We start from the raw sequence: 25802 nt of genomic DNA, 5'->3' as shown, positions 1-25802 counted from the left end.
CATTCTGGCTGCCCCCTGCTAGCTTCAGATATGGTCTGTGGATACAGTCCCTGGCTAGTGGATGTTGTCAGTGTAATACTGCTGCATCTGCATTGTTATTAGTGATTGCTCCATGCCATATTCCCTGCACTAAAGGTACCCACTGACTGTACTGCTGTCCCAACACTCACCTAGTCCCCTGGTTTGTCTTTAAATGTCATAAATCCAGATTCTACACACAAAGGCTTCCTGCCCTCCCAATAGCTCTCCCTACCATATGGATACTCAGGCCAAGATTTTAAAAAATGGGACGCTAAGATTAGATTCCCTAGACCATATTTGGGTGCTAAAATTAAGGCCCTGATTTTAACAAAAGCTCTGAAAATAATCAGTGGAAGATACTTTGTGGTCAGTGCTCCTGAAAACTAGGCCACTTACTGGAGGCTTAACTGTGGGTCACCCAGGTTTGAAAATCTTGGCTTCAGCCTGAGGTCCTGAGTTGGAGATCCACCTAGTCTACCTGCCAGGATGAGGCACCAGAATGGCCCTGCAGGTCTGAATAGGTCCCAGAGTCTGACAGCTGGTCACATTTATTCACCTAACCCTGATGCTACTTGTCAGATTCCACAGAATGTCTTCCGAGATGATTTCCCTAGTGCTATGAGGCAAGTACATCCATTAGCCGTAACTTAGTCACAGGATACCTTCAAGGAAATAGATAGAAAGATCGGAAACCACTGACTGAGCAGCAAGGTGTAGAATTTATATTTATTTACCTTTTTTATCTTTTTGGTAATAGCGGAATTTTTTATCTTTCTTGGTAATAATGGAAATTACTGTAATCTCAAACAAGCTTGGAAGGTAGGGCCCAGAACAGTACAGGCTCAGTGGCTGTTTACCTTTTCCTGGGGTCAAATCGGGACAATGTAGATCCACATATAAAAGAGTTGATTTTTATATTACTACTTTGCTCTCTGCATTTGTTCCCTAGCCAGGTAAATAAAGTTGGTTGCTAAGCTCTAGGCAAGCTGTTGCCACTTAGAATGACTCATGTAGCCTTGTTAACCAGAGTGCTTCTGTGGGTTTTTCCGTTAGAGATCTCAGTGTGCTTTCTATCCTCCACAGACACACATAAGTGCTCTCTTAAAACTCTCTAGCCTTTTGCTCTAGGGAAGGGGAAAAATCTGAAATGACTAATTACATTTGTAAAAATTATCTTTAAGGGATGAAAGAAGAACCAGTCAGTTACTATCTGTCATATTTGAACTTCAATTACTGTGCTGCAGATTGATTTTCATAGTGTTACAACACAGTTCAATTGAACACATTAACCTTTACAAGGGACGTAAACAAAAAGCTGAGCTGAGCCATTGTAGAATTGTGATTGTCAAAATAAATATATGGGTGTGTTAGATCACATTTACGCTCTTGTTCTGGCTAAGATCAACATAAAGATGAGGAGAAAACTGGGTTGCAATTTTTGGAAATAAGGGGGTATAAAAACTTTGGAAGTTGGCCAAAAGTTCTGAGTTTAAATAACTCAAAATACTTGAAATGCTTTTTATCTGGGGATCTTGAAATTCTTCACCAAGAAGAGTGTATATAATTATCCCCCCCCTTTACAGACTGGGAAATGCAGGCACAGAGAAATTAAATCACTTGTCCAAGCTATTCAGCAAGAAGTGGAAGAGCTAGGAATAGGAGTCAGATATTCTGATTTTCAGTCTGATGCTCTATCCACTAGATCACATGATAATTCATTCTATACTTCAAAAGGACCCTGCAACTGATAGGATCAAAGAGATGTGGGAGGGTAAGTTAGTTGCATTTGGATACCTGCCTGCACTGAGCCTTTGTCCGCAAACCAGATCTTTCCTTTCATAAGGTGCACATTAAATGCTGAAGTAAGGCCCATTTTCAGTGCCTCAAATGATAATTTGCATAAACACAATTGATTAGATTTTGGACAGCATTGATTATTAAAGATGTACATTTAAGGTTGTTTTAAACGTTTATAGTAAGTACAGATGGGCCCAAGTTACAAATCTGAATCTGGAGCTGAACTTTTCTTACAGAGTTCAAAGGTGTTTTGGATCCAGGTGGCTTAGATTATGCCAAACCTTGACAGTAAGATATAACTGCATCTTTCTTGCTCATATAGCTCAGATAGCTAATTACACATTTATACAGTGTATTCTATGTGGGTATATAACATATATACTAATAATGTTTATTACTAAATCAAATAGACTCAGTACTTTGATTTATTTACGGCTTGGTATAAATTACTGAGATTTCCTCCCCCTGAAAATGTTATGAAAAATAAATTTTAAAATATCTGCTACTAATTTCTAGCTAAGAATAGTATGGAATTGGGCAGGTAATTGCATCCACTGTTCATTTTATTTATATATATATATATATATAGTATGCATGCATTTACATGCATTTCAGCCAGAGCCCATCCCCATCTATTTCTGTTGGTATTGGATTTTATTATCCAGATTCAATGTTTTATTATATCAAATAATGGATTTTCATGCTTGAAGCAAGATAGATACCTCATATAAACTGAGGGCTATCCTTCCCTATGGTAAAGCACATTATTAGCTAACACGCATGTAGAAAAATACTACTGACTAATACACATCAGTGCTTTGCATGTATTTTTTACATCTATTTGTACTGAATCTCTTCTCATTGCCTGCAGCTCCCCTGTTGTTCTAATCTCTTTAGGTCACTTTGCACTTTGGTTCTGTCCTCCTGTGTGTTTGCTACCCCTCCAATTTCAGAGTCCTCTGCAAATTTGGTGGATTTACACTAAGTAACATCAGATAAAACCTGAAGCAGATGCACAGCGTATAGATAGGTGCATTTCCTGCCCCACTCTCTAGTTTAACTGATGATAAAAGCCTCTGGAACCCTCCAAAGCATCATGGATTGGACTACGACTAGCAGGAAGCATCCCTGGTAGCTGGGATAGCTGACAGATAGCTGGTCTTTATAGCAGAAGCAACTCCAAGGACCACCAGTGCTCCACAGATAACAGAGAATATCTCCTTGGAAAGGTTTTGTTCAAATTCAGGTGGATTCTTACTTAATTCAAACCAGTGCACTCACCCCCCTATTGTTTCCCTTCAGCTCCAGTTTGCTTTGCTGCTTTTTTTTCCCTGCTGCAATCTTATTCTAATGGGTTATTTTTGTCTTTATGGGGGTGAACTAAGGGTAGAATAGCCTACAGGATCCCTCTTTTGAATAGGCCCTCTCATTTGCTATTTCTGAGTTCAAAGAATAAAGATCAATTCATCTGCAGTATTCAATCAATATCTTCTTTAAATTGTATCAAGTACCGGGTCATGGTGACCAAATAGCCTCAGCCTGTATCATTGAACCACCTGACTCGAGCGGGGATCAGAGGGCTGGGGAGACGTTGCTGTCAATCACTTCTGTTTACTCTCCCACTGCCTTCTTGGTTATCCAAGATTAAGTGTTATGTAAAGACAAGGAACAACTGCTTGCTGGGACTGTCAGGCAGCATGCAAAGGGGGAGAGCTGGGAACTGCATTGTAGGAGGTGCCTATTCAAACCTGCTGTAAAAGGGATAAGCAAACACCAGCTCCCCTTCTGCACTGAGAAAAGGCCAGCATGGCAAGAGAATAGAAGGTCCTGGAGTGGGTGGTAAGAGCCTGTGGCCGCTTTGGTGTTGGGAATCCCCTGGCCAGCACAAGCTTTTAGATGTGAGCAGGCTGCTCTCAGCCTGACGGAAAAGGGATCTCTTTGTGCTTATCCATGTCAGAGCCTCTCTGTCATTCCATACATCATCGTCCTTTGGGCTGGAGAGTTGCTGCTTGCCTTCCTCTACACCAGGATAAACGGGGGGGAAGAGGAGGGACTGACTTTCCTCAAAGGCAGGGACAGAGGAGAATGTGGCCAGTGAACACAGAATTACATGCAACGAGCCATGTCCCTTTTCTTGTGAATAACACGTCTTGCCTGCCTGTTGAATCCCACCCCTGCTTTGTCTTTTCGTTATTTAGATACATAAGCTGTCTGAGTCAGGGATTGTTTTAATAATAAATAATATCACCTCACTCTTCTGTAGCACTTTTCATCAGTAACTCTCAAAGCACTTTACAAAGGAAATAGGATCATTATCCCTATTTTATAGATGGGGAAACTCAGGTACAGAGAGGACACAACTTGCCCAAGGTCACCCAGCACACCTGTGGCAAAGCCAAGAACAGAACCAAGAACTCCTTTGCTCAAGTCCAGTGCTCTGTCTTCTAGGATTCGCTATCTTCCACATTTGGGTACTGCTGTACTATAGATAACAAGTGTCTCTTAATAATTATAGATTTGTATTATGGTATTTCCTAGCGGCCCCAACCAAGATTAGAGTCCCATTGTGCTAGCTACTGTACAAACTCATAGGAAGGGCCAGTCCCTGCCCTGAAGAGCTTACACTGTAAATAGACAATACATACAAAAGATGGAAGAGAAGAAATATTAACTTCATTTGGCAGACGGAGAACTGAGCTGCAGAGACTGAAGTGATTTGCCCAGGGTCATACTGGAAGTCTTTGCCAGAGCTAGAAATTGCATCCAAATGTCCTGAATCCCCATCCAGAGCTTAGCCACAAGAACAACCTTCCTCAAATTTGATCTCCAATGGAATTCTTTAAGGAAGGTGTCACATTCTTGGGTGCAATTCAGACCAATGAGGAGTTGTCACCACCTGCCCTGCAACCGTGGGTGCCTCACACTGCTGTTGTAGCTCTCAACCAGGGCTGCTCACAAACAGCCTAACAGCATGCAGGTCACACCCTGAATGTTTGGGTATAGCCCTGGTCCAGCAGTCTGTCAGCAACTCTCCACCCACACTCTGGCTTCCACTAGCCTGGGTTACTACTTGCAGGGTGACCCCAACACACTCCCCTTTGCAGAACACACATTTTTGGGAAAATTGAGACTTTCCAGCCTGGTCTTGGGTAGTTCAGATATTAGAGGTCCATTGGCCCTCTAAAGGGTCGATAGCAACAGTTTACTACTTTAACTGGAGTTACCAAACAGTTCAGTCTAAACCAATTCAGGACAGCGTTTACATTAAAAATATAAAACAAGTGTATTAACAAAAGAAGATTTTTTAAGTGAATTCAGGTATTGGGTATTACAGTCAGAAATGGTTACAAGAGAAGTAAAGATAAAACACTTCCTAGGAGCTAAAACTTAACAAGCTAAACTTGATTCAAGGTAAAATCCTTACCACATGTTCCCAGCAACATGGCTGACCAAATTCTCAGGTCGGGGTATACATCTACCTCTCTCAGCCTGCTGCACACTCAGTGTCCATGTGGACACTGCTGCCATGCACTAACAGTTCTCTGCTTGCTTTGATCTGTCCCACTTTGAAATGGGAGTAGATCAAAGCACACTAGGGAAGTGTTAATCCATGGCAGCTGGCTAGTGTGGGGTAGATTTATGCCCCAACTTGCAGGGAACTAATTGTTCATGTAGACAAGCCTTTGGGGGCGGGGGGCATGATGGGGAGAAGAGAGGGTAGTTTTCAAGGCATAGCTGCTCTAATTCTGCTGCATACCTACCCATTATCAAGGGGGCTAGGTGATGAAATGGGAAAGTGTGCTGGCTTTCAAGGTACTTGCATGGCACATGGAAAGGAGCTTGGTGATCGTGTCACAACACAATATGTTTTCACAAATGACAGTGCAATCGAGCATGAGTGGCAGTTCCAGTGATCCACCCCAGATTGCCTTACTAGGGGTTCTTTCGAGATGCAGGCATGCTGCAAAGCTTTGTGTGTGTAAAAGCTTGTCCATCAGCTTCCTGTGGAATATCCTGCTCAAGCCAATGCTAATGTCTTTCCCCTTCATAAGCGTAGCATGTAGCAAAATTAAAGGCAAAGAAATGTTTTTTTGGGGGGGAAATAAAGTCTAAATGCAGCAGTTTAACAGTATACCACATCTTAAAAACAAATACCCAGTCCTCTAATACACTTGGAACAGAGCTGTTGGCTTTTGTTTTGTTTCTGTTCTCATTATATACTGGGTAGCATCAGCAGGCTCAAAGATCCCGGTGCATGTGTGTTCTCATCACACTTAAGTCCGATCGGGCCGTGTGACAAAGGGTATCCCCTGCCCCCATGTTGGCCATAGCTAACAATTCTAATGAGCTGGAGGTCTTCAAGCATTCACCCACATAGATGCTCCACACAAATACTGCCCTTTCCTAGCAGCTGGTGGGGAGACACAGTGCCACATAACTATGAGAGGATGTTTTAAGAGTGGAGTTATTTGTAGCGTAGTAGCACTGAGGAACTGCAATCATGGGCCAGGGGCCCATTGTGCTAGGCACTGTACAAACACAAAACAAATAGATGAGTCTGGCCCCAAAGAGCTTATGTCCTCATCCATAGACTGAGTGCCATATGCAATATGTGCTATCAGCCCTTTTTGTCTTCAAGGCCACTCCCCAAAACTTGGGATTTCCCATGCAATGACAAATTATGTTCATGCCAGTCACACCACTGGGTGCTCCTAATGGGAAACATATTCTGGTTTTATACCCTAATGATAGACAATGATTTATTCTCCACAGTCCAAAACAGACAGCAGGGAAGCAAAAGAAACTTCAGTGAAGCCTCCAAACCGCAGACCTGAGGCCAGGACCTCAGAGAAGATAAGTGCCTCTATGTCTGTCCAGAAGACCAAGGTAAAGTTTATAGCTAAGTCACATGACCTAAGTTCTTACAGCTGGTTTATAACACTACTTTAAAGAATTGCCATAAAATATTTTCCCTTGTATGCCTAGCTCGGTCAGATGGTGTGGAAGTAGAGATTGGGTGCAGCAAGTCTAGAGATAATAAAGTATCTGATGTGCTGCACCCAACCTGAGAGTGAGAACTCTGTTTTTCTCTGACAATGTCTAACAGTGGGAAATACTAGATACTTCAGAGGAAGGCACACAGAACCCTGCAGTAGGCAAATGTGAGATAAACCGTCCACAGGGAAGTTTTCTTCATGATGCCTATTAATTACAGGTTGCCTTATGCTCTGAAACATGAAGGTTTCTATCCCTTCTAAAACTCTTGGTTATCTTTTTAATCATTACTGTCATAAATTTGGGCATTATCATCATCCATATGAATGTGTAATTCATTTTTCACCATTCTAGTCTTTTTACTCTGTGCACTTAGCTCCATATCGTTACATCTTTGGTTTATACTCCGTTCCTGAAACTTCCTGTTTCTGTTGCACTTTGTTGTGTTTTCAGCACTGCAGAGGAATGTTTTAAATATATAACTTTGTCCGTAATGCTTTAAAAATATCAGTATGAAATGGTGATGAGAGAGAGAAGCACACATTTCAAATGTCATGGGCTTCTCTGATTTCTATGGGGCTTTAGAGTTTTCTGGTTTTATGATTTAATCACATAATAGTTACATATTAAAATTGCGGAGGCATGAGGTGAAAATCATAGGCATAAACACGAGTTGTGAGGTTTATCTACCAAACCATCACTGTATTGAGCTCTTGTCCTGTGAACACTGACAGTAAAGCTAAGCACGTGCATGAACAATTTCCATTGAAATAAATGTTTGCAGGATCGAGTGGACTAGGTGGTTCAGGAGATAGAGGTGAAATGCTCCCAATCCTATTATCTAAGTCACTAGTTCAAATCCAGACTAAGAAAGCAGTGACTAGAAGTCCAGAGGCTGTTTGAAATTAGTCTGGTGATCCCACTCCCGTTCGTAATAGACTGGTGATCACGTTGCTATTAGCACCTCATGCATTGAAACTGGCATCTCGTGCCTTGCCTGCCTGTACAGCATAGTACAAGTTATTTAACTCACTCTGGTTCTAGCCGTTACGCTTATCCCAGACCTCAAGAAGTGTTCAATGTAAGCTCAAAAGCTTGTCTCTCTTACCAACAGAAGCTGGTCCGATAAAAGATACGTCACCACCTGAAATCTCAGGAAACAGGCTGTATTATATCTGCATAGTGATGATGCCCTATATTTCAAAAGGTGTTGAAGGAAAACATCCTCTGGGTTTTTATGGAAATACCTGAGGGTCAAATGTAATCAACAAAATTTGGCAAGCAAACCTTTAATACAAATCGGTAGCTCCTAAACAATGAAACAGGCAAAAACTCACTTAAAGCAACATGATAGGAAAACCTGTTCTTTGAAAGGTGAAACTTAGTTGTTTATTTGTATTGTGGTAACATCCAGCAGCCCCAGTCAGGGACCAGGACCCCATTGTGCTAGGGGCTGTATAAGCACATAACAAAATGATTGTTCCTTCCCCTAGGAGATTACAGTCTAAGCTCTGCACTAGCAAAAGCTATATTGATTTGTTGTAGATTGAGTCAACATTGGGTAAAAACTTAATTATCACACACAAGGAAAGAAAGTATAAATTGGAGAGAGAAATGTACCTTGCTCAGACGTACCCAGTACACACTTGCAGAGAGAGAGGCTGGAATACACAAATAGGCTGGTAGTAAGTGGGTGAGCAAAGAGGCTTTCTGATCAATAAGTTGTTCATTTGGCTTAACCAGACTAGGTATCTAAGGGCTAGTCTACACTTACCAGCCGGGTCGACGCGGTGAGTTCGACTTCTCGGAGTTCGAACTATCGCGTCTAATGTGGACGCGATAGTTCGAACTCCGGAAGCGCCGCGGTTGACTCCGGTACTCCACCACTGCAAACGGCGGTGGCGGAGTCGACCTTGGAGCCGCGGACTTCGATTCCGCGGCGTCTGGACGGGTGAGTAGTTTGAACTAGGGTACTTCGAATTCAGCTATGCTATTCACTTAGTGTGTGGACCAGCCCTAAGAGCTTATGTACATGGCACTGCAGCAGAGATGGGCAAACTATGACCCGCGGGCCATGTCTGGCTTGTTGGACTTTTTAATCCAGCCCTTGAGCTCCCGCTGGAGGGGGGCATGCCGCTGCTTCCAGGAGCTCCGGGGCGCTTGCAGACGGGACAGAGTGCAGAGCCTCCTGGCCGTACCTCTGTGTAGGAGTCGGAGGGGGGACATGCCACTGCTTCTGCAGTAAGTGCCACCTGGGCCAGTGGGACCTACCAACCTTCATTTAATTGCCCTCCAAGAGAGGGATGGACTAGGAGGGATGTCTTCTGAGCTAGGCTGGATGAGCCCCCATGGAGCATGATCACCCTTGTACCCCTCTAATGGGCTGCCCTAGAGACTGAGTTAATTGTAACCCTTAAAGCCATTGAGCCTCAGGAATCTGCAGCCTTTCTTCTCTGCCAACCCTAGCAAATAATCCTGTGTTGTTTTTCGTGTGTGTGTGTATGTGGTTTTTTTTTTTTTTTTTAACGGGAACCCATGAAGGGCTAGAGTCTGTAGAACCTAGTGTTTGGAGCCCTGACGTGCTCTCCTCTCAGTCTGTGGTATGCAGAATGCCAAATTTCTATAAAGAGCCCATGTATAGGGATGCCCCTTTGTGGTCATCTGTTCCAAACTCCTACCCCTTGTCTTCGGGTGGAGACCCTCCTATGGCATTGGAGGAGGCAAGAATTCACCCAAACATCACTCCTACACCGCTATCAATAACCAACGTTCGGCTTTGTCAGCAACAATCCTTTTTATCAGCAAATACACAGCCCCGGCGCCCCCCAGGATCAGTCCCTCAGTCACTGATCAGGGGCCTCCTTTCCTCTGGACTCTGGTTGATTCTCCCATGTGGTGCAAGTTCACAGGGGCCACATGCTCAGGCCGCTCTCTGGGCCCAGTCCCCAGCCCAGAGCTCAGCCTCTCAGCCTGCTGTGTCCCTGCAGCAGCAGCTGCTACCACCTCATGGGCCTGCCCCAGCAGCCTGCACAGTCCCTTCTCCGATCTCAGAAGAGCTGGCAGCAGGGAGCAGGGATAGGATTTCCAGCCAGCCAGAGTTTGTGAGGGTGGAGAGGGCGCATTCCTCCACCAGTTAGGGCCATGGTGGGCAGGATCGGTTTTCACAGCAGTGTTGCTGATTTGAGGAGTGGGCTTCCTGAGCGCTCACAGTGATGCCAGGCAGTGGGGTCAGCAACAATAATCTGCTCAACTGTTTCTTGGTGATTACGTCTTCCTCTTTATTTGCCAACACCTGTTACATCTATTTCATATTGCTGGAACTGAGTGTGGGGGCTGCAGCTGGCTGTATGCAGGAGATCAGGGTAACAGGGTGGGCTGGGGCCAGGCAGCCTGTTCAGTTATCAGACCCTGCTGGATATCAGCTCCCTATAAAGGGCTGGGAGAGCTCAACCAGAGAGAGCACTGCAAGAAGGAGATTACCTCGTGTGGCAGGCTCTGGTGTGGGGGAAGAGATATGAAGGGAATGGTCTATGGGGCCCTGCAGTCTCCTTTGGTTGTAAGGTCTGTGTTGAAAGAATACAACTGTGCCCTAAAGGAAAGGCTTGAAAGACTCACTTTGGGTGTGATGTCAGCGCTTCCTGGGCTGGGGAGTCAGGCCAGCATCGTACAATCGAGCTAGCGGACCAGAGTGGTTTCTTTTGGCACTACAGTATATGAATCTGAAAGTTAAACTGGGGTTGCCAAGTGTTAGGCCCTTCAGAAAAAGAGTCTGAGTCTGACCCCTCAGAAGACGCTGAATCAGGATTGGAATGTGGGCTCGGACACTCAGGCAAGGGCCAAAAAGAGTTGCAGTCGTCCTTTGTAGGTGCTGAATCTGGCTTGGGTTGGTGTGGAGATGGGGAGAATGGAATGACTGAGGGGAACCAGCCTGGGTTATAGAGACAGAACTTTTCTTTTATCCATTGAGATATGGTTCTTCTAAAATAACATCGAAGCACATTGTCAAGGCAATAGGGTGCGGGGAAGCTTGCACGTTACTACCAAAGCTGTCTCTCTTCTGTGGACAGAGGTTTTCATTGTCCAGGGCTCTCAATCTAGCACCTTTCACAAGCATTAAACATTTGCTTAAAAATCAATATATATTCCAGTGTTAGGCAACACTTACCCTTTTTTTACTCTGCCATTTACTCAGCGTTTTAATGCTTCATAAGCACTCATCTGTTAAATATTCATGTACAGATTTAACAGATGTAACACATCACAGTTTGATTCAATTTTCCTAACTCTGTTCATTCATGACAAAATGAACTGTTTCAGAGACTGGAAATTGCATTTGCCAGAGAGTAACAACTGAATTACTCATTCAAGGTCAACGTCAGGGTCCATTTGTAAGAATCAGCTAATATTCCAACATCAAGCGGTAGAGTCATCAGCATTCAATTTGGAGACCTTTTTGGCTTCAGAAATGGGACCTTCTACTACTATGTCAACTCAAGCATATTCAGTTCACAGAACTCTTATCTATCTCACTGGATTATTACTTACAGTCTGTCACTGTGAGAAGAAGGTGTGCCAACTTTCTCATTCCACTGTTCAAATGGATGGGAATGAAGGATGTTAATTTCAGGAGAGTATCAGATTGCTAGACCATCCTCTAGCTGGGATGGGAAGAACTGATATGGCAAATATGTCTGGATAACCCAGCTTTGGAATTTAGCATCTGACTGCAACCGCAGTGTTGCAGGTAAAGGATGGACAGAACGTTTTTGATAAAACATTTTTGTTGGAAAATGCCAATTTGTCCAAAGCAAACTTGTTGCAGACTGGAAAGTTTCTCAAGTCCAGGATGAAATTAGAGAGAGAGAGACAGACAGACAGACAGACCCACCCATCCCTGAACAGGCAACAGCCCAGTGGTTCGAGCATTCAGCTGTGAAACTACATTCAAGTCCCTGCTCTGCCTGATTCTGACCATGGACTTGAATCCTGGTCTCGCACCTTTCAGCTGAGAGTGTACCCACATCTCAGTGAATGCCCCAACCAGTGGGCTGGAGAGCCAGTGTCTCTTCCTCTCTCTGTTTCAATCAGTGTTTAATTATTTATATAAAGCGGAACAGCTCCAACAGGAGAAAGTGAGACAGAGAGACCTGAAATTTTTTGAAATGTCTCAGCTTCATCCCAATGTGGAATGATAAATGTCAAAACCTAGATTATTTTTTTTTGAACAAAACATAATTGCTGTTTTCTGGTCAGCCCTACTTTCAGATCTTTTGACAGGACTCACTTCCTTGGGGACATAGTTATTTTATGTAAGTCCTTTGATTTAGTCAGTTTTTAGGTTAGTTAAAATGTAAGGGAAATTAGCTTTTCATAAATGATGTCCTATTGCTTCTAGAATTCTGGTTAATCATCCATTTCCCTTAGAAGAGCTGCCAAAGGTATTTAAATATTGGAGATATGTCCAAGCCACCAAATTCCTATGTTGATTTCAAAAACCTCAAAGTTCTGGGATTTTGGTTCAGTGTATTATAAAGTTAGAGATCAAATTTGCAAATTAAGGCCCAGGTTCAGACTTTGAGCATCCATTCATTTTTATACTTCTCTGATTCTGGAGAGGACCCGAAGGAGCAATACCAACATAGCAAAAAACACAACTGTCTTTATGGCATTTCTAGCCCAGTCAGTTCCAGAGAATACCGTACATGAAATCTCACAAGAAAGCCTAAACTCTTTGTGATGCACAGCCTGACACTGAAGTAACTCCTTTAAATATGGTAGCTATGCGGAGGTTTGTACAATACATTTGGCTATCTGCTTTCTGTAGTGGGGGTCCTAAATGGTTTAAGTATAGTCTCTAGTTTTCAGTTGCTTATTACTTCTGAAAAAAATTCCTTTAAGGCTGAAATTGTGCAAAGGTGAATTGTTTTGTACAGTGTCAAACTCTGTAAATCAAGCACTCAATTTTGGAAATTCTAAGTTAAGTTTTCTACTGCAACATTAACTCCACCTGTTGTATTTTCTATTTGGCTTTTCCTTATTAAATGGAATGTTCTCGCCTTAATGTTTTCTATTCTATTTAATATGCTTTCTACCAGCACACTGTAACTCCTGGGATTTCATGATTTTATGAGTGCTTGATATCTCAGTGTTTAATGTTGCATTAAAACAGTTTGTGCTTTTAAGGTAATAGTGTTATATCAATGACATTCTTGATTGCTCTCTCTAGATATAAACATAATGGATAAAACCTGTTCAAGCCCAGGGGGCTTTTGCAGCATTAACTGAAGACAAAATGTGTGTGTGTGTGTAAAATTTGAGATGGTGTAACAATTTTAGATTTTGTGTAAGTATAATATGAATCCTATTATTATTGTGACTAGTCTTAATTGTAAATTATCTCTTGTCCTTTGAGACCTCCTTGAAAACTAGACTGATCCTCTCAAAGGATTCCTACAAGATAGAACTATAACTGAAGAAGCTGTCTCCTGGGGTCACACTTCCTGCCGTGTGCATTGGCAGGCACTGGAGTTTTTACATGCCAGCCACCTGATCCATACACATTAAAAATGATGACTAACTGTTGGGAATGGAAGTATTAATATAGACTGACTCCTGACTTTTAGTCGAGAGCCCCCTGGCATCCTTGACGGGTAAGCTATGCCCTAATAAAGGACAGTTGAGGAGCAGTGTATGTAGCTTGTCTGTACGTGTTCTCCATTCTCTTATTTGCACCATGTGTAAGGCTTGCGCTTGTGTAACAGGTTTCACTAGGAGATGTTTCCTCTTCATCTCTATGGTGATTTTGGAAATAAGGATTTTGTCTTACTCCAAACGTTTCTCTGTGGTATTGTGAGTAGCATTCTTCCCACTTTGTGCTGTTCATTTTGGATCTTTATGTTCCAGTTTGGAAATTTTCATGTGTTGAGTTTGCAGATAGGAAGTTGGCAGCCAGCGCCAGAGAGAGGGGGATGCTCACAGGCAGAGTTCTAGTTCTGAATTCCACAGCTGAGGCAAGCTCTGTGTATGATGAATTTCCATGGTTTGCCAGAGGGAAAGCTCTGTCCTGATGAATCACAAAGAGTTTTATCAGACTGGGACTCCATGGTGAACTCCCAGGGCATGGCAGAGGGAGAAGGGGCATGCATATAAGGAGGCATAAAGGTCGTGTTTTAACCGTACGTCAATGGGATGTCCGGTCTATGGTTTCCAAGCAGAGCAGCAAAAAGGAAAGTTAAGTTAGAAAGAGAAAATTGTAAGCAAGTTGCCCAAATTTACTATTCCTCTGCTAGTACTGCTTCAGAATCATCTCGCAAATGATGATCAAAGTGAAGATCCGGATATTGACTTGTGCCCTCAGGAGAGTGCAGAAGAAAATGCAAGAATTCCTGAAATCCAGGACAAAAGTGATGATGAAAAGGATGACCCACTTTTCCTACTACATGTCCGTACCAAAGTTGGATAGCATAGCAGTGATAAAGAGGATACTGTTGCCATTAGCATCAAACAAGATCCAGTTAAATCTTCTTCTTTGATAATGGAGGAGTTTCGCACCCAGTGTATCAGGAAAGATCTGCTCTGTTTCCAGAATCACGGTGATAAATTCGTAGCTTCCAAGCAGCAGTACAAACGTCAGAAATTGTCTCTCTCAGCTCTACTTTTCTAACAAAAACTCCATTTAGAGGAGAGCATTATCAGAGGCATTGGTTGATGTATTCTAAATCCACAGGAGCAGTATTCTGTTTTGGGTGCAAACTCTTTTCATCCCCTATAGCACCTTCATAACCCCAGACTTTTCTGACTGGAGAAAAGCAAAGGAGAAGACTTGTTCTCAGAAACACAGTGTGGAACATCACAATGCCACACTTGCATGGCTAGCATGTTTTCAAGGCAAGAATCACCGTGTCACTGGTAGACGAGGTGCCAGCTCTTGCCATAGCTGTAGGTGTCAGCTGAGCACTGACAAATTCACAGCTGGAAACCAGACCAGCTCACCTGTATGTTAGTATTGATCAAGATAGGTGTTAGACTTGTAAGCATGTGTTAGTGTTTAGACTCTATAAAATGCTTGTAAGTGCATTAATCTTACTTGTAATGTCTGTCTGTCTATCCCATGCTATAAGGTCATATGTAAGTTTTGCTTTATATAAGAATGCCTGCTCTGAACTTGTGAACTCAGGCAAGAGGAGTGGTTCCCCCACACATCGAGGAGGACAATCAAAACAAAATGGGCCATTGTGAAACATCACTATACCAAGACTTTGCTACCTGAAGAAGGACTTGTCCTATCAATTTGGATTCTGGAAGAGAGAAATAAAGATAGCTGACATGAACATTTTTCATCTCCTTTGCTGTTTGGACTCCCACAGGGTTGCAGATCAGAAACAGAAGCAGAGATCCACAAGGTCAAACTGGGTTAGCCCTAAAAGACATTCAGTGCTGACAGATTACTACAGTCCTGTCACCTTTTGGTACAATAGACTGTAACTCACTTGTGTACAGTATATGTTGCCTGCTTTAAACTGTAAATAACTGTTCTTTTTCCTAGTTAATAAATTCTTAGTTTACTGAAGCATTGGCTACAAGCATTGTCTTTGGTGTGAGATCTAAGGTACAAATTGACCTAGGGTAAGTGACTGGTCTCTTGGGACTTGGAAGTAACCTGAATATTTTGTTATCTTTGGTGCAAGTGACCATTTATCACTAAGTCCAGCTTGCCTGGGTGGCAAGATTGACTGGAGTGCCCCAGGGGACTGTCTGTGACTCTGTGGTGAGACTGTCACAGTACTTCACAAGTTCACATTTGTTACTAGGTTGGTGAAATCTAGTTATAAATCATACCACCAGTTTGAGGTATCTACCCTGCTTTTTGACAGTCTGCCCTGAGGTTGGCATTCATGGTTGTGAACCACTCCAGACAGTGTGACAATTGCATCAACAGGGTGATAGTACAGCTACTTCTAATCCAAACTGCTTAAGGAAGGAAGTTTTAAGGCATATTATGACATCTGGTAAGCTTCCTGCTGAATGTGGTTTAGCATTTAGAGGAAGGGAAGAAGTTATCAGCTCTCCTCAGAACAGAAATTAGCTACATATTCTTGAAGCCATTGCCGAATTAGATCTGTTTCTAAGTGAGCATATTAAATCCTACTTGTTGAAAACAATCTGTGATGAGTTCATTGAGCTAATGGGACGTAGGTTTTTTGTTTGTTTTTTTAAATTTATTGTAACTGAAGCCAAACAAGCAAAATACTACTTCTTTTTGATAGTAGATTTCAACTCCTGATATCGCTGATTTGATCAGTTATCTGTTGTCTGATGATCCTGCTTACATGGTGCCATATGTGAGTGTTTCACTGTGTTTATACTGATTGAAAGCCACACAGACAAGTCACTCTTCCAGACTGTGAAATTCTTTTATTGGAAGCAAATGACATTGCTAATGAAAACTGCAAAGATCAGTCATACAAAAATGCAAGCAATATGCCTGGAAAGTAGGAAGGTCTTCAAGCTTAGAACAAAAGACTAAATCCACTAACTGTGTACATGCCATGTAGAGTTCATTCTCTGAAGTTGGAACTTGCAGCCTTGATTCTTGCATGGAAGTTACAAACTTTTTCAGTTTTGTTCAAAAACAATGTTTGGGATTGTGTTTCAGGGTTTTTTTTGTTTTTTTTTGAGGCATTGCCCCAGCTGATGGCAGCTTCTGTGCAACAATCTTACCCAGAGTGAACAAGGAACTTTCCTTGTCCTAAAAATTCTGTCAGTTACGAGATGGTCTTGTCATGCTGAATCGTGTAAATCAATTATAGTGAACTATGAGGGCATTCAACATTGTTTGAAAGAAACCATGGACAATGCCGAGGCAAACAGTGAGACTCGAAGGGAAGCACGATCATTGTACCAGAAAACGGGCTGACTGGGAGCTGTACTTATGAATATCTCATGGAATGTGATACTAGAGAAGTTTGTCAAAACTAGTGTAAAGCTTCAAAAGTCAAACCTGGATCTTGTTATTGCCTTTCAGTTCCTGACTTCCTTGCAAGACTTTGTCACAAACTTTTAGTCTCAGTTTGATGATTTTGAGGTGCAAGAAAAAAGAATTGGGAAGTGATGCCGATGAGTCCTATTGTGAAGAACACAAACGTATTGTAACACACAAATTTCCAGATGGCAAAAGTGACATGAAACTTTGAGGAAGAAGGAAATTCGAGGTTGAGAACTTTTATATTATCCTCGACAAGCTAAATTATGAATTAAGTAGATATAAATACTATGCCGAACTATCCCCAAGATTTGGCTTCCTTACATCTCTTGATCAAGCATGAAGTGAAGAGGAGATGGAAACATGCACTCGGATGTTCCTCGACACTTTCCTGAATGATCTAGAGTCTCCGTTTTTTTGCCAACGTGTATCAGTTTCTAGCATTTATAAGATATTGTGACATGCAGGAAAAGAGTGCTACTGAAACCATCAAATTTTTGTATGTCAAAGATCTGTGTAATATCTTCCCAAATATTTCCATTACATTGAGACTGCACCCATTACCAGCTGTGAAGCAAACTTGCCTTAATAAAAAATTATCTTCTGTCAACTATGGTAGAAACAAAGCTTACTGTTCTTGCTATCATGTCAATTGAATGGGATTTACTTCACATACTGTCTTTTGAGGATACAATAACTGAATCTGTGGCACTTAAAGCTTGCCAGTTTAAACACATGGCATTTCATTTGACTTTTAATGTTTTTATGTTTTCTAGGCAGTATATAACCTGTTCATTGTCCTCAATTTTCTTTTCATTTTTATTCAGTAATATACAGGACTTGTTGATTGTCATAAGAGGGGTACTTCATTGTTTTCATTAATACCATGTTAAGGAAAAGGGGCCTCTGAAAAACACTAGCCCCGGGCCTTGTTCAATCTGGCCCTGCAGCTATGGTGAGTGGCTGGCTCAGGAGGCCATTGTGAGGAATGGATTTAGGGAAGTATCCAAGCAATGGAGCCAGGGCAGCTGGCAAAATTCAGTTTGTTTATCCTGACTAGAGCTGTGCAGAGGATGGAAACTCGGTTTCATGAAGGATTTTGAGAGGTCTGTGTTTGTCTTTGTTCCCATAAGGAATGAACCCCCCCAACATATGAAATTTTCTGCAAAAGAAAATTCTGAACAAAATTTAATTTTTGGTTGGTTGAAATATTTTATTTTGACAAATTGACCATTTTAATTTGATAATTACAACATTTATTTTTTATATTATGTAATATAAAAAAATCAAAAAGAAAAGTTGTTTTAAAATAAAAAATCAAAAAGTTCAGTTCCAAGATGTCAAAACAGCATTTTTGACATTGTCAGAATTTTTTTTTCTCCTAAAAGAAATTTTGGCAAAATTTCACAAAGCATTTTGACTTCAAAACAGTGTTCTCTGATGAAAAATGGCTGGTTGAATATATCTGACCAACTCTAGTCCTGACTAGAGGGGATGACTTGTCATGTGCTTTATTTGAAAAGGTTAAACTGGCTGTGTCTGAACTATTATCAGAGTGGGGGCAGGAGAGGGGAAAGAGAAATTTGGTATTTGGGAAGGCTGTCGGGGCTTGGTTGTTGTAGTTAGAGCAACTGCTAGAAAAATGTATAGAAGAAAGGGTGAACTTTCAAAAAGGGGGGGTTTAAAATGATTGCACTGCAAAAGTTTGTAAATATTTTATCACAAAAGAGACAGAAAATTCAATTTTCCTCTGGAGAGTCTATGTTAAACCCGGAGACAAAATTAATCTGTTAAATTGAGAAGCAGAAGAATTTTAACTGCTTTAAGTGTAAATTTCAGTGAAACCTTAACTATGGAAGTTACTACTATAATTTCCAGACATTTTAATTTTATTCACTGATAATGACACAGATTGTAACTGGCTATAGTATTGGTATTAAAGCTAGATCAGGTTAAACTCTCTGCCTTGCACTCAGGCTTTGCCAGTACTAGAGAAATGCATTGCTTTGTCCGAGCAACTGCCAGCGATGCACTGGTGCTAAGCTAGTACGGTAAACCAGAACTCAGGTGTTTCTATCACCATGTCACGAAAACCTCAGTGAGCAGGTTTTCTTGGCAAGCTGGTAAATAGTGCTTATGCCTTGGCTAGAGCTGGAGCCACTGCACTGTTACTGGCCATTGTTGGAATATGGATACTAATTATGTTTTGTGCAGACACACAAATTATGTAGCTGCTTGTTCCCCCATTCACAGCCCCTTAATGGATTCTAATTGTGCTTTATTTAACTGAACATACAGGGCTGTTCACACAAATGTTTAGACCTGGTTAGGGGAATGATGCATCTTCATATTCCAGGATCCATTAACAGCAAGTAAAACTCCAAGCAGTATGGCCTGAACCTGCAATGGTTGGGTGTGAAGTAAGAATGCCCACAAGGGTACCAAAGGGGTGTGTAAATTATTCTCTAAAATTAAAAGTAATAAGTTTTTCCCACCTGTAAAACCAAATACAAATGGTCCCCTTCAGTCTGAACTCTCCTCGTGCTTACCTGCAGGGCGGGTGCAAGGATGTTTTGCGCCCTAGGTGAAACTTCCACCTTGCCCCCCCCAATCCCTGTGGCAGCTCTCCGCCCCTGCCCTGAGGCACCCTCCCCCCCACAGCAGCTCCCCCCTCCCTCCTTGAGGCGACCCCAGGGCAGCTCCCCCTGGCCCGGGGAGCCATGCGGCAGCTCCCCGCCCCAGCTCACCTCTTCTCCGCCTCCTCCGCCGTTGCCGCTCCACTTCTCCCGCCTCCCAGGCTTGCGGCACCAATCAGTTGTTTGGCGCCGCAAGCCTGGGAGGGAGAGAAGCAGAGCAGGGCGACATGCTCATGGGAGGAGGCGGAGCAGAGGTGAGCTGGGGTGGGGAGCGGTTCGCCTGCATGCCATGTCCCCCCCTTACTTGCTGCAGGTGGCCCTCCGTGCGCCCCCCTGCCCCAGGTCCCTCTGCCTAAATGCCGCCGCCAACTGGGGCGGCCAAAAATCCGGTCGCCCCCGAAGGACCCTAAATGCCGCCCCGCAAATGTTAGCGCCCTAGGTGATCACCTATGTCACCTAATGGGTTGCACCGGCCCTGCTTACCTGGACCTGAAAGGACCCTTTTCTCAAGGGCTGAATGAGATTTCAGTGTCCATAACCTCTCAGTCCTGAGCAGCTATCAAGCTGAAAAAGATGAAAGATTTTAATGTCTTTTCCTTTAACTACACTGTTCCACTGTCTCAGATTTATTTATCCTATTTTTATTACACTTATGGACTTTGCCTTCCTTGATCCCATGTTGTGCTTTACTGGAAGACTTAGTTACTAAGTGCATACCATGGAGCTGAGCACTAGAGGACACTGCTGCAATTGCTTTCAGTGAAGGGCTCTTTGTGTTTTGCTCACACGGATAGTATAAGGCCTTGTTCTGATGGAATATGCAAAAAGGTGGCTAAGGAAACCCCTTTTATGCTACAATAAGTGAAGGGGTGGGAGATGAAAAGCAGATTTTGGAATAGGTAACTACTTGATATGTACAATACCAAGCATGAGAGAAGAATTTTAGGCATCTCCAAATAACCTTAAACTCTTCCAGATTTAAAGTGTAAAGATGTGAGAGAAATGAGGTGGTTTCCTATATTAAGAATGAGAGAGTCAAGATTAGTTTTGTTTTATTTTATGAGCTGGTAGATCAAAGCCTATGGTCATATTTTTTTGTTTGTTTGTTTCATTTTATATTCTTCAGGGTGTCTTACCATTCTCCTCTCCATGGTATCTGAACACCTTCATTTACTGAATGCTTTTGTGAGTCAATATTTTCTCTTCAGAGTCTTGGCATTTATTTATTTTTGGCTGGGGAGAGGGAAGAGCAGACAGGCATGTTAGTGTAAGGAGCTCATGTTAAGATCATGCTGGGTTCCTGGAGTGCTGCTCCTTACATAAATACCTCTTCTGTGAGGATGACTAGTGGACCTATGCCTCTGGTGGACTAGTTAATACTTATGGTATATATGCCCCAGACTATACACTAAACAAGTCTTGATACATGATGTACTCGGCTACTGGACTTTTCTGGATATCCAGAAAATTCGGGTTGCCTACAACCCAGGGATGCTAATTCTTAACTACACTAAGGCACCTTTAACAGTACTTTGCTAGAGCCTTGGAGGTAAATGGGAGACCAAGGACTCCAAACACTGCACCTTAGCACTCTGCCAAATCAGCCTCTAATCCATGGGCCATATTCCAATATCTTTACTCAAGCTTATGCCACAGGTAACCCCATTGAGACCACCGGGACTGGCAAGGAATAAAGGTGGCAGAATCTGGACCAGAGGAGGACCTGTGGAAAGCCCTTCTTGCAGCTTACCAGCACTCTAGCCTCAGGGTGGGGACACAGCTGTTTCCAGCCCAGAGCCTCAGTCATTGGTGTTTAACTGCGTAACAGGACTGCACTGGTCTTGCTGTGGCAGAACATGACAGGGTTCCATTGGAATGATGGCACTTGACAAGTGACATGGCATGCGGCCATGAACCAGAATGAGGTGCATATCTGAAGGCACCAGCAAAGTAGGTAATTGCAATGCTGCAGGTGTTGGGATATGGCAGCAGAAACAGTGAACCAGTAGCAGCACTATGGTGCCATCAAGTGGTAAATTGTTTATTACAGATATCAATCATTCGGGCTGGTCAAGTTCATTTAATGAATCAAATTCTACAAATGCAGGCATTTTTCTTTTCTTTACATCTCTTCTGGGTTCTCCCATCATCTGTACCTTGTGATTAGTCAGGTGGTATTGTCTTCTGCTCCCTGACTGGATGAGTGAGATGCAAGAGAATAATTAATAATGCATTTCTGGTATGCATTTGGGAGATTCCTGGGAATTATAAACAGTTTTGTGAATGCCGGGCGTTGTAGTTCCAATATTCATGAATAGCAGATAACATGACTCCAAGAAAAGCAGTCAATTGACTTGAAGTAGTTTGCTCCCACACATCTGCAAATTTTTCCCCATTCTTTTGATAAATTCCAAGGCTGAGATTTTCAGAAGTGCTTAGCTTTAGCCTGATTTTGCTGCTATTCAGGTCAATGGCAAAATTCCCATGGATTCAATGATAGGAGAGGAAGATTAATGCAGCACTTCTGGAAATCCCATCCTAACCCAAAACTGGGCTTGTGAGAAGATATGGAGGAAGCTTAGTTTATTGTCCTTTTAATCATTTATCCAGAGAGATTTCTTTATTGACCACCTAGACCAGGATGTCTTGTAATAGGTGCCTTCAGCATTTGGAGTTTGGTGATGACAAATCTCTGTGCACCTCTGTTGATCCAACCACAAGATCAGGGCCTCAGTTTGCAGATTGCACTTGCAGAGTAGAGAGCTGAAAATTATGACAGGAGGCTCTGGAATAAAGTACTTACTTCTCTCCATGCTAGTGCTCTCCTTCGTATTGCTGTTTGAGACTTCAGCCTTGGTATGCAGGTGCAGAGTAGTTCATAACAGTTAGTGCTGCAGTAATCTTGGCAGCAGCAAGACAGCTTTTTGGAGAGAATATTCTTTCACCAGGAAAGTCTTGTATATAAAGTAACAGATCCAAATCCTGCAGACCTCGCCTGGTCAAAGTTCCCATTAATTTCAATGACAGTCTTGAGTGAATGAAACTGCAGGATGCATATGAATTTCTGGCATAGTTTGTTTAATTTTTTAAATGAGTTTACTCATAGGCTAGGTTAAATGTAATAAACAGCTGTAAAAAGACTATAGATACTAACAATGCAACTGTTGGGATTACTTGGGTTTAAAACACAGGGAACCTCTATATCCCAGAAATAAACGTTACCCTACTGTTTTTTAAGGTAACTTAATGTTGCCACTATGTGATATACACCTCTACCCCGATATAACGCTGTCCTCGGGAGCCAAAAATTCGTACTGTGTTATAGGTGAAACCGCGTTATATCGAACTTGCTTTGATCTGCTGGAGTGCGCAACCCCACCCCCCGAGAGCACTGCTTTACCGCGTAATATCCGAATTCGTGTTATATCGGGTCGCGTTATACTGGGGTAGAGGTGTATATTAAAAAACACCCACAAACCACCACCACATACAAAACCCCAGACTATTTTAAATGCTGCAGATACAAAATCCTCTCTCTCGTCATGTGTGCACAACCTTGTTAATGTGGGGCCTGAATAAAAAATAAGGTTTAAAAAAATCACATAATTGCACCACTTTTTTGTTTTCAATGGGAACAGTATTGTGCTTTAAATGTTCTCTTTAGGTGTGTTACACACAAAAAATTATGTTTAAAGAACTTTAAGGTTGCAAAAAATATGTTTAAAGAACAGCACTGAACAGTTAGTAAATGTCAGAATTAAGGATGCCTGTGCCACCTTGTGCACATACATTATAATAATCTTTAATTACATGATTGCATACTATTTTCTCCACAGGACTTGTGCCTCATTCAGTGCACAAGATGGACAATGTTCACTTAATTAGCAGCAATTCAGTGTTTTGTTTTATCCTCATTGTTCAATGTGTGGCCCCATGCCCTATTTTACCGCACGCTGTTCAAACCCTTCTCTGAAGGAAAGAATTCTGAATTTCCTCATGGGCTCCTTGTCTGATCTGTCTCTCTTCTTCCCCTCCTGGCCTGCATTTAACTCCCGTACCATGCACATTGTTGCCCATCCCAATCTCTCTTAATCCCAGTCTGCCTTCCTGGCCTCTTTGCCTAATCTCTGTATTCCCTCCCCACTCCCCCATCCAAGTCTCTTTGCCCAGCCAGTCCCATTTCTCCTGCAATGTGGCTCCTCATCAGATCTGTGTCTCCTCTCACACATCTCCTTCTCTCATCCCACTTATTTTCAATCTCCTACCACGCCTCCTCATCCAATCTGTCTCATTCCCTCCTCTCTGCCTTGCTGTTTCTATCCCTGGCATAGGTGCTGGAACTATGGGGGCAGGAGGTGCTGCTGCACCTCCTGGCTTGAAGTGGTTTCCATGATATACAGGGTTTACAGTTTGGTTCAATGGCTCTCAGCACCCCCACTATACAAATTGTTCCAGCACCCATGATCCCTGGTTTACATTCCCAATCTTTCCTCCCAACTCTTCGGCCTAGTTTCCTTCTCCCCCTGTCAGCCTCCAGTCCCAGTCTTCTCCATCTACAGGCTCCTTGTCCTAATCTTCTGCCCCCTCCCTCAGGTCTGACTCTTGTCCCCTCTGTATTCGAATCAGGCAGTTTCCTCCTCCATACTGTCTGTGCCCAGCAGGGGGACATTGAGGGCACAGGAGAGAGAAGCTCTCAGTTCCAAGCAGGGGTGCAGGAACTGGGAGTGCTGGGGGTGTGGCAGCACCCCGCTGGCTTGAAGTAGTAAAAACCGAATACATGGTTTCCCCTTTCAGCACCCCTACTATAAAAATTGTTCCTACCCCCCTGACTCCAAGGCCCTGGTTCTTGCCTAGCCCAGTGCTGCAACTGCAGGGAAAGTTCGGCTTCAGCCCTAGACGGAGCATACTGGGTGCAGATGGAATCTTAGGGGAGTTTAGCTCTGAATGTCTAGCAAGTTTGTACTGAGAACATTTGAACTGTGACTTTTCAAAAGCTACAGCTTGGCCAAATTTGGCCAAGATTTTTACAGGAGCAGCAAAAGACATAAAACTCTGAAGTCCACCCAACTGCAAAATTTCAAGTACCTGCTCCAAAGCAGTGGGCCCTAGAGCCACTTAAAGATGCCAGAATTTTTTTAACATGGACAAAACAATATATTCACTGGCTGCCTCTTAGAAACAGCTGAACCATTTTGACTGACATTTTCTAGCAGAACTCTGCATGAGGGAAAAACTCTGCAGACCATTTCAGCCCAGATGGTTAAACTTTAGCATAGGTACAAGCAACTGCATTATGGCAGGGGGGGTGTGAGTCAGAGTGCGTTCCTGGAGCGTGGGGAGATACAGCAGGCTGCCGACTGAGCTCCTTCCAAGCCACAGGGGGCTATTTTTCCTTTTCTGCTGGCAGGAGTGCTCCAACAGGGCTACATGAGCACGCTTATTCCCCTCTCCCCCAGCCCCGGCCACGCCCTCTGCCTGACCAGTAGGGCCTAAAAAATAGGAGGGCCGAAGGCTATCGCCTTATTAGCCTATGGTTAATCTGGCCCTGGTGGTGAAGGAGTCTGTTATCTGTAGGACCCCCTGCCTTATTTGTTGAGAAGTTGGAAGGTGTGTAGTGACTGCAGGAAGAGAAAGGATGGTCTTATGGTTCGGGCAGCTGAATGTTACCCTGCAGACTTGGATACTATCCTTGCGTCTGCCACCAAATTCCAATGTGATGCTAGGCAAATAACTTACACCAAACTTTTTCTCTTGTAATCACTTCTGCATGTAAAAGGCTATATCATAACGTATATACAAAGCAGGACGGATCAAATTTCCACAGGCAACATTATTTCTCGCTTTTTCTAACTTGAGTGCACTTGACTGTATTGCATCCTTTTAATTTTTATTTTTGTATGTCCTAATTTTGTATGGTTTAGTTTATTGCCGAGAGCAACCTTAACTAATGTTAAACGAAGGTGGGGTTTTATTTTTTTGGTGGGGGTTGTGAATAATTTAAAAAAATAAAGGTATTTGCTGAATATGGTTTTGATCCAGAGGCCCCCTGAAGTTAATGGAGCGACTCCTTTTGACTTCAATGAGCTTTGGATCAGGCCCTAATACCACCATCTACCACAGTTAAGATTGCAAAATTGTTTCCATTTAAACTCTCTATTATTATACGCTTATACATTTCTACAAAACTCACCTTCAAGGCTGAAATTTTCCATACTTGGTTCTTGGCTGTAGTGAAACATTTTTTTAAAAGATTGAGCAAAATCTACTGAGCCGTTTTTGAGTTATGGGAGAGGAATAAAATATGCTTTTCACACTGTTAATGAAATCACACCACATTCTCTTCCCAGACACAGCTACAGCAAAAAGAGTGA

At 42.7% G+C, this 25802-nt stretch overlaps 1 protein-coding gene across 4 annotated transcripts in view; it reads left to right on the top strand.

Annotated features, from left to right (window-relative positions):
• LOC120386491 (RIMS-binding protein 2-like) overlaps positions 1-25802 on the top strand; it is a 390924-nt gene that overhangs the window by 68331 nt on the left and 296791 nt on the right. For 3 of the 4 annotated variants that reach the window (XR_005589747.1, XM_039505876.1, XM_039505869.1), the window contains exon 11: positions 6592-6705. Coding sequence is in view for 3 of the 4 variants with exons in the window: in XM_039505876.1 (XP_039361810.1) it covers positions 6592-6705 (114 nt within the window). In the remaining variant the exon portion in view is untranslated. Of the gene's footprint in view, positions 1-6591; positions 6706-16837; positions 16976-25802 lie in introns of those variants that run through there. The other variant, XM_039505871.1, reaches the window with a different exon arrangement.

This window comes from Mauremys reevesii, linkage group 18 (assembly GCF_016161935.1).
Source record: "Mauremys reevesii isolate NIE-2019 linkage group 18, ASM1616193v1, whole genome shotgun sequence".
Lineage (NCBI taxonomy): Eukaryota > Metazoa > Chordata > Testudines > Geoemydidae > Mauremys > Mauremys reevesii.
The sequence above is the reverse complement of the archived record's forward strand: the minus strand, read 5'-3'. Positions and strand labels throughout refer to the sequence as shown.